Genomic DNA, 12,006 nt, shown 5'->3' with positions numbered 1-12,006 from the left:
TGCTACATTGCTGAATTCATTTATTAAGTCTAATACTTTTTGATGGAGTCTTTAGGGTTTTCTATGTACAGTATCATGTCATCTGCGAATAAGGACAGTTTTACTTCTTCTTTTCCAATTTAGATGCCTTTTATTTCTTCTTCTTGTCTATTCGCAATGACTAGTACCTCCAGTACTATATCGAATAGGAGTGGTGAGAGTGGGCATCCCTGTCTTGTTCCTGATCTTAGGGGAAATGGTTTTAGTTTTTGCCCATTGAGTACAGTGTTGGCTGTGGGTTTGTCATATATGGCTTTTATTATGTTGAGGTATGATCCTTCTATTCCCACCTTGCTGAAAGTTTTTATTAGGAAAGGGTGCTGGATTTTGTCAAATGCTTTTTCTGCATCAATCGATATGACTGTGATTTTTCTCTCTCATTTATGTGATGTATCATGTTTATTGATTTGCGGATATTGTACCATCCTTGCATCCCCAGGATAAAACCTACTTGATCATGGTGTATGACCTTTCTGATGTACTGCTGGTTCTGATTTGCTAGAATTTTGTTGAAGATTTTGCCATCTATGTTCATGAGGGATATTGGTAATTCTCTTTCATTGTGTTGTCTTTATCTGGTTTTGGTATTAAGGTGATGCTAGCTTCATAGGATGAGCTTGGAAGTGCTCCTTCCTCTTGAATTTTTTGGAATAGTCTGAGGAGGATAGGTTTTAGTTCTTCCTTGAATGTTTGGTAAAACTCGTGGGGTGTTTTTACTATAGTTGATTTCTAAATTCACTCCACTGTGATTTGAGAAGATGCTTGATATGATTTTAATCATCTTGAACTTTCAGAGACTTGTTTTGAGTCCTAACATGTGATCTATCTTTGTGAATGATCCATGCGCACTTGAGAAGAATGTATATTCTGTTGCTTTGAGTTAACATGTTCTATAAATGTCAATTAAATCCGTCTGATCTAGTGTAGCCTTTAGAGTCACTGTTTCCTTGTTAAGTTTTTGTCTGGAAGATCTGTCCAGTGAAGTCAGCAGAATGTTAAAGTCCCCTACTATGACTGTATTGTTGTTGACCTCTCCCTTAAAGTCCTCTAAAAGTTTATTTATTTAGGTGCTCCTATATTGGGTGCATATATGTTTACCACAGTTATATCCTCTTTTTGGATCGATTCCTTTAGTATTATGTAGTGACCTTTGTTGTCTCTTGTGATGGCCTTCATTTTGAAGTCTATTTTGTCAGATATGAGTATTGCTACTCCAGCTTTTTTTTTCTGTTTCATTTGCATGGAAAAATTTTTCCCATCCCTTCACTCTCATCCTGTGAGTCTTTAGTTGTGAGGTGGGTCTCTTTTAGACAACATATAGTTGGGTCATGTTTTTGTATTCATTCAGCTACTCTATGCCTTTTGATTGGAGCATTTAATCCATTTACATTTAGGGTTATTATTGACAGGTACTTATGTATTATTGACATTTTTTTTTCTGTATGCCTAGGTTTCCCTCTTTTTTTCTTCTCATTGCAGTAGTCCCTTTAGCATTTCTTGTAATGCTGGCTTACTGGTGATGTACTCCTTTAGCCTCTTTTTGTCTGGAAAGCTCTTTATTTGACCATCTATTTTGAATGATAGCCTTGCTGGATATAGTAATCTTGATCTCAGTTCCTTGTTTTCCATTACCTTGAGGATTTCATGCCATTCCCTTCTGGCCTGTAGAGTTTCTGATGAGAAATCCGGTGTCAGCCTTATGGGAGCTACTTTGTAGGTAACAGTTTGCTTTTCTCTTGCTGCCTTTATGATTCTCTCTTTGTCTTTAACTTTTGGCATTTTAATTATGATGTGTCTGGGCTTGGGTTCTTCTTGCTTGGGGTTCTCTGTGCCTCCTGAACTCTGTGACTTTTTTCTTCTCTGGAGTAGAGAAGTTTTCTACCATTATTTCTTCAAACACGTTCTCTATCCTTTTCTCCCTTTCTGCCTCTTCTGGCACACCTACTATTCTAATATTGTTACCTTTCACATTGTCCCACAGGTCCCTTAAGCTGTCATTCTGTTTTTTTAATTGCTTTTTTCTTTTTGGTTCTCTGGTTGATTTTTTTCAACCTTATCTTCTAATTCACTGATTCGATCCTCAGCTTTCCCTAATCTGTTGTGTATTACTTCCATTGTGTTCTTTATTTGTGTTATGTCATTCTTTATTTCTGGCTGTTCTTTTTTCATAGTTACTATATCTTTTTTTATGCTTTTGAGCATCTTTACCATCTTTACTCTGAACTCTGTTTCAGATAAATTTCTTATCTCTGTTTCATTTATCTCTTCTTCTAGGGAATTCTCTTGTTCTTTCATTTGGGGGTTTTCTTTGTCTCCTCATTTTGGCTGCCTGTTTGTGTTTCTGACTATGTATTAGGTAGATCCTCTATGCCAGTGGTCGGCAAACTGCGGCTCACGAGCCACATGTGGCTCTTTGGCCCTTTGAGTGTGGCTCTTCCACAAAATACCACATGCGGGCGCACATGTACAGTGTGATTGAAACTTCGTGGCCCATGCGCAGAAGTCGGTATTTTGTGGAAGAGCCACACTCAAGGGGCCAAAGAGCCACATGTGTCTCGCGAGCCGCAGTTTGCTGACCACTACTCTATGCCTTTCAATATCTAGTGCAAGATATTGTCAAATGCTGTTTCTGACTAATTAGATCAGTCAAGGAATAAAATTCTCCAGAGACTCACTCTGCCTACAAAATGATAGGATTCCATCTTGAATTGCCCCCAGGCAATCATCCTCAGATGTGGTGGGAGTTTTTTTCAACAGGGTGGGGCAGTTGCTTCTGCCTGGAGGCTAATTGTTAGTTTTAGTCTCTTAAGTGGCCTCAGGGCAAGGTGTTTTCCAATAGGGTGGGTCAACTGTCTTCCCCTCAGGGAAAGCAAATGTCTTTATGGGAAAGATGCTCTCTGCTGCATGAGGGAATGACTCAGCACAGGAAACTGGGGTGTCTGGCTTCTGCTCACATAGCTCCAATCCACTCTGTCCTCCCTCTGCCAGAGCACAAGGTAGGTGGCTCCATAGGGAACTTTGTGTGTTGGTCCTTTAAGAGGGTGTCTGAATTTTCAGCTGTCACTCCTTGGTAAACAGCAACCCACTGCTTTTCATAGCCAGATGTTATGTGGGTACCCTTCTCAGTTGTGGTACTCTCTGCTGGGGGTCCAGCTTGTGGATTAGATCCCAGAGTTCTCAGTGGCAACAGCTGAGATCTCTCTCTGGGACTTCAGTTGCTGTCTGTAGGTGCCTGGCCAGACTTTTCACCCTTCCTCCCCTCCTACCAGAGTCTATGTGGTCTCCACTTTCGGTCCTCAGGTATCATTTTTTCCCCCTTGAGTCTTCCATTGATTATTCAGGAAGTTTTTCTATATTTTAGTTGTAATTCCAGTTTGTTCTGGGGAGCATGTCTGTGCTGTATCCACTTACTCTGCCACCATCTTTAATCTCTACCTTTATTTTTGTCTTAATGAGTTAATAGCATGGCTCTTCCACAAAATACCACATGCGGGCGCACATGTACAGTGTGATTGAAACTTCGTGGCCCATGCGCAGAAGTCGGTATTTTGTGGAAGAGCCACACTCAAGGGGCCAAAGAGCCACATGTGTCTCGCGAGCCGCAGTTTGCTGACCACTACTCTATGCCTTTCAATATCTAGTGCAAGATATTGTCAAATGCTGTTTCTGACTAATTAGATCAGTCAAGGAATAAAATTCTCCAGAGACTCACTCTGCCTACAAAATGATAGGATTCCATCTTGAATTGCCCCCAGGCAATCATCCTCAGATGTGGTGGGAGTTTTTTTCAACAGAGTGGGGCAGTTGCTTCTGCCTGGAGGCTAATTGTTAGTTTTAGTCTCTTAAGTGGCCTCAGGGCAAGGTGTTTTCCAATAGGGTGGGTCAACTGTCTTCCCCTCAGGGAAAGCAAATGTCTTTATGGGAAAGATGCTCTCTGCTGCATGAGGGAATGACTCAGCACAGGAAACTGGGGTGTCTGGCTTCTGCTCACATAGCTCCAATCCACTCTGTCCTCCCTCTGCCAGAGCACAAGGTAGGTGGCTCCATAGGGAACTTTGTGTGTTGGTCCTTTAAGAGGGTGTCTGAATTTTCAGCTGTCACTCCTTGGTAAACAGCAACCCACTGCTTTTCATAGCCAGATGTTATGTGGGTACCCTTCTCAGTTGTGGTACTCTCTGCTGGGGGTCCAGCTTGTGGATTAGATCCCAGAGTTCTCAGTGGCAACAGCTGAGATCTCTCTCTGGGACTTCAGTTGCTGTCTGTAGGTGCCTGGCCAGACTTTTCACCCTTCCTCCCCTCCTACCAGAGTCTATGTGGTCTCCACTTTCGGTCCTCAGGTATCATTTTTTCCCCCTTGAGTCTTCCATTGATTATTCAGGAAGTTTTTCTATATTTTAGTTGTAATTCCAGTTTGTTCTGGGGAGCATGTCTGTGCTGTATCCACTTACTCTGCCACCATCTTTAATCTCTACCTTTATTTTTGTCTTAATGAGTTAATAGCATATGGTGTCACTTTTTCTTTATATACTATGATGCACTCTTTTAAAACACTGGTGAATTTAATCCATTTTCATTTTATGAATAATATATAATCATGTATTATATATTATTGGACTAATTTCTATTGTTTAATTTTTATTGTTTTTTTTTCTTCTCTATAAATTTGGGTTACCCAATTTTTATTTATTCTCATTCTCTCTGTCTCTGTCTCTCTCTCTCTCTCATCTCTCTGTTTCTGCTACTGGTTGAAAGCTTACATTATAGTCTTCGTGGTCACTGGTAATTTTTTTTAAGCATTTACTGATGTATGATTGACATATAATAAACCTCACACATTTAAATTTATAATTTGGCAAGTTTTGACATAGGTATATCTGTGAAACCACCACCACAAGCAAGATTTATTGATCAGTTCAAAAAGTTTTCTCATGCTCCTTGGTAATCCTCCCTCTAACCTCTTCCAATTTCATGTCCTACTCACCTCCAACCTTAGTCAACCACAGATCTGCTTTTAGATTTTCTACAATTTTATATACATGGAATAATAAATTATGTAATCTTTTGTGTCTGCCTTCTTTCTTTCAGAATTATTTTGATAGTCATATATGTTATTGAGTACATTGATTATTCATTTCTTTTTATAGCCGAGTTATCTTCCATTGTATGTATATACTACAGTTTTGTTTATCTATTTACCTATTGATGGATATTTGGGTTCATAATTTTTGGCTCTTACAAATAAAGCTGACATGAACATTTGGACATGGACTTTTGTATTCAAATTGTCATGTGGCTATATGCTATTTGGGTGAATGTAAATAGGAGAGGGATGATTGGGTCAAATGGTAAATGTGTGTTTAAATTTATGAGAAATCACCAAACTATTTTTCAACATGGTGGTGCCATTTTACAGTCTACCATTAGTATACCAGAGTGCAAGTGTCTCTGCTTCCTTGCCAATACTTGGTATAGTCAGTCTTTCTAATTTTAGTCATTCTAATAGGTGTATAGTGGTATTTGTGATTTGAATTTTAGTTTCCTATGGAGTAATTTGTTGAGCATTTCTTCAAGTGATTATATGCCCTCTTTAGATCTTCTGTGGTGAAGTGTTTATTCAAATATTGTGCTCATTTTTTTTCTATTGGGTTGCTTGTTTTCTTATTGAGTTTTGAGTTCTTTTTATATTCTGGATACTAATCCTTATCAGATATACAGTTTGCAAATATTCTCCCCCAGTCTGTGTCTTATCTTTTATCTTTTAACAGTGTTGAGGACAGAAGTCCTTCACATTGATGTAGTTAAATTTGTCAAAATTTTATTTTATGGATGTTGCTTTTGGCATTTGGTTCAAGCCCTGTGAACTTCCTTTTTATTATTGCAAGCATATTAATTTATAGTTAAAAATCTTTGCATGTTATCTAGCATTTCTGAATATTTGTATTAGGGGTGTTCTGTATTTTTCTTCTAGGACTGAAAGTGTAGTGACTAACAAGTGTATTTTTGAAAAATTTTTTAGTTTATAATTATAGGAATTTCAACCCTCCCATTCTTTTGATCTTCTTTGTAACATATAGTTTATAATTTGTATTTTTTCAAACAAACATATGTTATTTATAATGTTTTTGTCAGAGTAAATTAAAGATAATTTAGGTCAATGAATAAAAATTCAAAGTAAATTTAATGGAATAATTAATTACTAATATAGTTTAATGCTTTAATTAATTCTGCCATTAGGATTTAAGTAAATTGAATTTATTTCCAGCAGATATCCAGAAATTTAAAAGACATTTGTTATTTTAATGGCCATTTTCTATTTGCATGTTTAATATCTGATGCCTTGTCTTCCCTTTTATTTTTAGATCACAAAATTTTTCCAGGATAGACATAGAGCTAGAAGAAACAGACTTCATAAAGATCAACTTAAGAAACTCCCTATACATAAATTCAAAAAAGGTGAATATTTTTATTTTCTAAATAATTACCCTCAGTTTATTTAAGAGTACATGGTGATCATACTCTTAATACTACTTTTTAGTCCTTGCCATACACTGTGCCTAACCCTCAATAATGAATGAGTGGATGTGGGAGATGTTCTTTTGCTGTGGTATATCCTCATGAAGGCAAGTAGGGTACATTGTCTGCAGAGAACTTAAAAGCAGTAGTGAAACTTACCAAATGCTTTTTATTATCATCATGTGCTAGTAGTTCTAAACATCAGTGGATAAAATCCTTCTCTGTGCTAGGGTGGCCTGCTCCCACTGACCTCCTTCCCATTCTCTCTCCCACCATATACCACTGCATTAACACTGCATTAAGTAAACACATAGGTAGCTATTGGGTATCATTATGTTTTAAATGTATCATCTCATTCAATTTTCACATTTCTCTGAAATGGATACTATAATGGGTATTATAAAGAACTAGAGGGTCAGAGAGGCAAAAAACTAATGTCACACAGCTAGTACTGACAGAGCTGGAGAGGGGTGTGGGTCTAATACTCTAACCAATATAGCTTCTCCTACCTGTGCTTTAGTGGGCTTTCAGTGTAGGTATGTGCTTGTTAAATCCTTTTGGCTAGCAGTTCCCAGACTTTTCAATTTCATATACCAGTACAAATGTTCTGTTATTTAATTCAGCGAAGAAAATGTATAGAGAGTAGAAAGGAGAAATAGAAAAAAAGTCATTAAAACTTAGTTCTGCCAGATTTTTATTTTTTAAGTAATGAAATGTTTTAAAAACCTCCCATTTATAATAACCATTATTTTATGAAAAATATAAAATTTAACAACAAAACATAGAAAAAAGCAAATGTTTAAAAAAAGAGACATTTATAAAAATGCACTGCACTGTTATCACACAGTGAAGATTAAATAAAAGCTGTTCATGGACCAGAAGTAGTTTGAGGACTGGCTTTAGGAATCACTTTTTTAGGCTCCATATTGTGTGTTTACTTTTGTGTTTTCTTACCTCAGAAAAAAAATGATGTTGATGTTGTCCTGGGCTAGGGCATGCATAGTAAGTAAGATGCTATGCTTTTCCTCTGAGTAAGATGAGTAACCACTGAAGAATTTGAAACAGAGGAAAGATGAGATCCAAATTAAACCTTAAAAGGATCTTTCCGCTGCTATGTTAAGTATAGCATGTAGCGGGCTTAAGAGTATAAGCAGAGAGACCAGATAGGAGGCTCCTTTAGTAATCCAAGTGAGATATAATGTGGTTTGGACTATGGGGTAGCAGTTGAGGAGGTGAAAAAATCTTAAATTCTGGTTATATTTAGCAGATGGAATACACTGGATTTACTGATGTTGGGAGAGGAAACAAGGATGACTCCAGATTTTTTGGTCTCAGTAACAGGAAGGATGAGATTACCCTAAAGAGAAATAAAGGTGGTTAATAAATGGTAGAGCAGGTTTTGAGGGAAAAAGTACAAAATAGTTTTGGACATGGAATTTCAAATGTCTACTAGACATTATAAATGAGTCTGGAGTTTAAGAGAGGTGTCTGAACTGAAAATATTGGTATAAAGATGTATTTAAATCATGAGAGTAGATGAGATTGCCAAGAGATTGAGTATAGATTGACAGAAGAATACCAAACATATATTGGGCTATCCCAACATTAATTAAAAAGCAAGATCAGGTGCTCGCTTCAAGCAGCATATATACTAAAATTGGAATGATACAAAGAAGATTAGCATGGCCCATGGGCAAGGATGACACGCAAATTTATGAAGCGTTCCATATTAAAAAAAAAAAATGAGATCAGCAGTGGAAACTGAAAAGGAGTAACCAGTTATACTAAGGAAAAAGCAGAAGAGAATGGTTTTACCAAAACCAAGTGATGTAAATCTATCAAGGAGCAAGGAGTGGTAACCTATGTCACATGTCAAATGCTCCTGACACATAAGGAACATGAGCGTGACAATTGATCATTAGAGGTTATGATTATCTTAAGTGAGCAGTTTTGACAGTGGTCAGGCCAAAACCTGATTTTGGTGGGTTTAAGAGGAAATGGGAGGAGAGGGATTGGAGACAGTAACTACAGATAGATAATTTTAAGAAAATTAACTACAAAGGGGACAAAGAAATGGGGCAGTAGCTGGTGGGAGAAGTTGGGTCAAGAAATAACAGCATGTTTGCTGAAATAAATTGATGATGAAGGTGACAGATGGGTGAGTGGCTATAATGTCTCTGAGAAAGGAAGAAAGGATAGGATCTGGTGCACAAATACGTGGATTGGCCTTAGAGAACTGAGCTAAGGAACGGCAAAATATGTGGGTACAAAATCCTGGTAGATGGGTATTTATGGTGGCGAGTGTGTAGAAGTGTTCTTTACTTCCATACTTCCCAGTGAGGTAGGAAACACAACCATAGACTGAAGGTGAGGATAGGACAGGAGATGTTGGAGGTTTAATAACGAAAAGGTATAATTTCTTCTAGGAGAGAGTTGGTTGGAGCATCATCCTGTACACAGAAAGGTTGTTACCCTTGTAATTAGCTAGCTAATGTTACTAATAGAAAAGGAGCAACGTGGGGGGCAGACATGGTAATCATCGTCATCTGGGCACTTCACCAGGAAGTGCAACTTTACACTTCCCAGGGAACCATCAGTCCCTTCCCTATAAACCACTAGGGCAGTGGTCGGCAAACTCATTAGTCAACAGAGCCAAATATCAACAGTACAATGATTGAAATTTCTTTTGAGAGCCAAATTTTTTAAACTTAAACTATATAGGTAGGTACATTGTTATTAACTTAATTAGGGTACTCCTAAGGCTTAGGAAGAGCCACACTCAAGGGGCCAAAGAGCCACATGTGGCTCACGAGCCGCAGTTTGCCGACCACGGGACTAGGGAAATATAATATGGTTGCCTGGCAGCCTGAACCTTCTTTAAGGTTCTTGGTTATGAACCAATCAGCATAACTGACTTTTCTCTAGCCATGTTTATCTGTATGGAGCGGTGTTTATTCTTACCATCCATTCTTTTAAAAAACAATGTAAAGTATAACATATTCAGAAAAGTATATGACATATATTTCGGGAACCATCCAGTTCAAGAAATAGAATGGTACTAGCACCCCAGAAGTGACTGTGTCCCCTTCTAGATCGTTATCCTTTTTTCCTCATGTGGGAAGTAATTACTCTCCTGGCTTATGATAATCATTCATTACTTTTCTCTTAAGTTTTACTATCTATGCATGCATTCCAAAAACAATATGCAATCAAAACAGTATGATTTACTCTTCCCTTTTTTTGAATTGCATTTGTTTTATCTCTTTTAGTAACAGATATTTTTGGTGAAATTAATCTACTTTATAGCATGTATTTGTACAGTTCACGCGCTTTCATTCCATTGTATAAATATATTAATTTATTTATCCATTTTACTATTAACAATTATTTTTTTGTTTTGTTTTGAGTTTAGGGCTATTACAGACCACACTTTTAAGAACATTTTTTACATTCTGGTTTATATGAGCATGAATTTCTTTAGGGTATATACCTAGAAGTAGATTAGCTGGATCATAGGATATACCTATCTTCAATTTTATTAGATAGCGCAAAATCATTTCCAAAGTAATGATGTTACCAATTTATACTCCCACCCACAGAGTATAGGAGTTCCTGTTGTATCACATACTTACTACTATTTTGTACTGATACATTCTTAAATTTTAGTAAAAGGCATCAGTTTATAAAGATATGTCATAGTTTTAATTTACATTTTTCTCCTTGCCAATGAGGTTAAGTACCTGTTTTTTTTTTAATTTTTTATTTACCAGTTAGGTTTTCACTTTCATGAATTACCTTTCATGTCATTTTTCTGTAAGGTTATCCCCTCCCCCTCTTTTTCATATGTAGGGAGGAATTCTTTATATATTCCCACAACCCCCACCCCAGAGTTGTGGTATGTGGTAAATAAGTTCTTTACTAATTTTAACTGTCTTCTTGTTTATGGCTTATTTTTTTCACAGGACTAAAGTTCTCATCTTTATGGTGGTATTTTTGCATGTTTTAAAAGAACTTCCTTCCTAGCCCAAGATCATAGAAATATTATATTATCTTCTGAAAGCTTTATAGTTTTGCCTTTCATCTTTGGGTAGTTAATCCACCTGAATTGATTCTGTAAGATGGGGTCCAGTTAAGGTGTTTAAAGTTTATATTTTAGCCCTAGTCGGTTTGTCGCAGTGGATAGAGCGTCAGCCTGTGGACTGAAGGGTCCTGAAGGTTCGATTCCAGTCAAGGGCACGTACCTCTGTTGCAGGCTCCTCCCTGGCCCAAGCCCTGACGAGAGAGAGAGAGAGAGAGAGAGAGAGAGAGAGAGAGAGAGAGAGAGAGAGAGAGAAAGAGAGAGAGAGAGAAACAGAGAGAGAAACGCCCCACACTGGGAATCCAGCCCACAACCCAGGCATATGCCCTGACTAGGAATCAAATTGTGACCTCCTGGTTCATAGATTGACGCTCAACCACTGTGCCACGCCAGCTAAGCTCCATTGATTTTTTTTATTTTTTAGAGAGAGTGTAAGGGAGGGAGAGAGACAGACAGAGAGAGAAACATAGATGTGAGAACGGCTGGGATCAAGCCTGAAACTGAGGTACGTGCCCTTGACCGAAATCGAACCCGGGACCCTTCAGTCTTCAGGCTGATGCTCTATCCATTGAGCCAAACCAGCTAGGGCCTGAGTATCTTTTCATGTGCTTATTAGCCATTTGTATATTTTCTTTGGAGAAATGTCTATTCAGGTTCTTTACCCAGTTTTTAATTGTTGAGTTGTAGAAATTCCATATATATATTTTGGGTATTAATTCCTTATTAGATTTGCAGTTATTTTCTTTCATTCATAGGTTGCCTTTTCATTCTAATTGTTTCCCTTGACATGCAGAAGTTTGAAGTTTGGTATAATTGTTAGGTTTTTATTTTATCTACTCTTTATATAGCTGCCTATGCTTTTGGTGTCATACCCAAGGTATCACTGCCAATCCAGTGACCTGAAGCTGTTCCCCTACATTTTCTTCTAGCAGTTTAATAGTTTTAGGAATTATGTTTAAATATTTAATCTATTTTGAGTTGATGTTTATATATAGGTCCAATCTCATTCTTTTGATGTCAGGGTAATGCTGGCTTCATTGAATGAGTTTGGGAGTATTTCTTCCTATTTGATTCTTTCAGAAGAGTTTGAGACACAGTGGTATTGATTCTTCATTGAGTATCTATCTACACTAATAAAATACAAACATGCAAATTGACCGTACCTTCGCTACACCTTAAGCCACGCCCGCCAGCCAGTCAGAGCCACTATATGCAAATTAACCCAACCAAGATGGAGGCCGGCAGCCACAGAGCTGGAGTGAGCAGGAGGCTTGGTTGCTCCAGTGATGGAGGAAGCCAAGCTTCCCACCTGCCGCGGCCGGCTCTGAGCTCCACTCAAGGCAACAAAGTTTCAATTATAGAAGATAAATAAACCC

The 12,006-nt window shown here is 37.7% G+C and overlaps 1 protein-coding gene across 5 annotated transcripts in view; it reads left to right on the top strand.

Moving 5' to 3' along the window:
- Positions 1 to 12,006, top strand: part of RNF13 (ring finger protein 13) — a 190,432-nt gene that overhangs the window by 149,945 nt on the left and 28,481 nt on the right. For all 5 annotated transcript variants that reach the window (XM_014537443.1, XM_014537440.1, XM_014537444.1 and 2 more), the window contains one exon: positions 6,399 to 6,492. In XM_014537443.1, coding sequence (XP_014392929.1) covers positions 6,399 to 6,492 — 94 coding nt within the window. The remainder of the gene's footprint in view (positions 1 to 6,398; positions 6,493 to 12,006) is intronic.

Source organism: Myotis brandtii, unplaced genomic scaffold (assembly GCF_000412655.1).
Source record: "Myotis brandtii unplaced genomic scaffold, ASM41265v1 scaffold179, whole genome shotgun sequence".
Taxonomy (NCBI): Eukaryota; Metazoa; Chordata; class Mammalia; order Chiroptera; family Vespertilionidae; genus Myotis; species Myotis brandtii.
The sequence above is the reverse complement of the archived record's forward strand: the minus strand, read 5'-3'. Positions and strand labels throughout refer to the sequence as shown.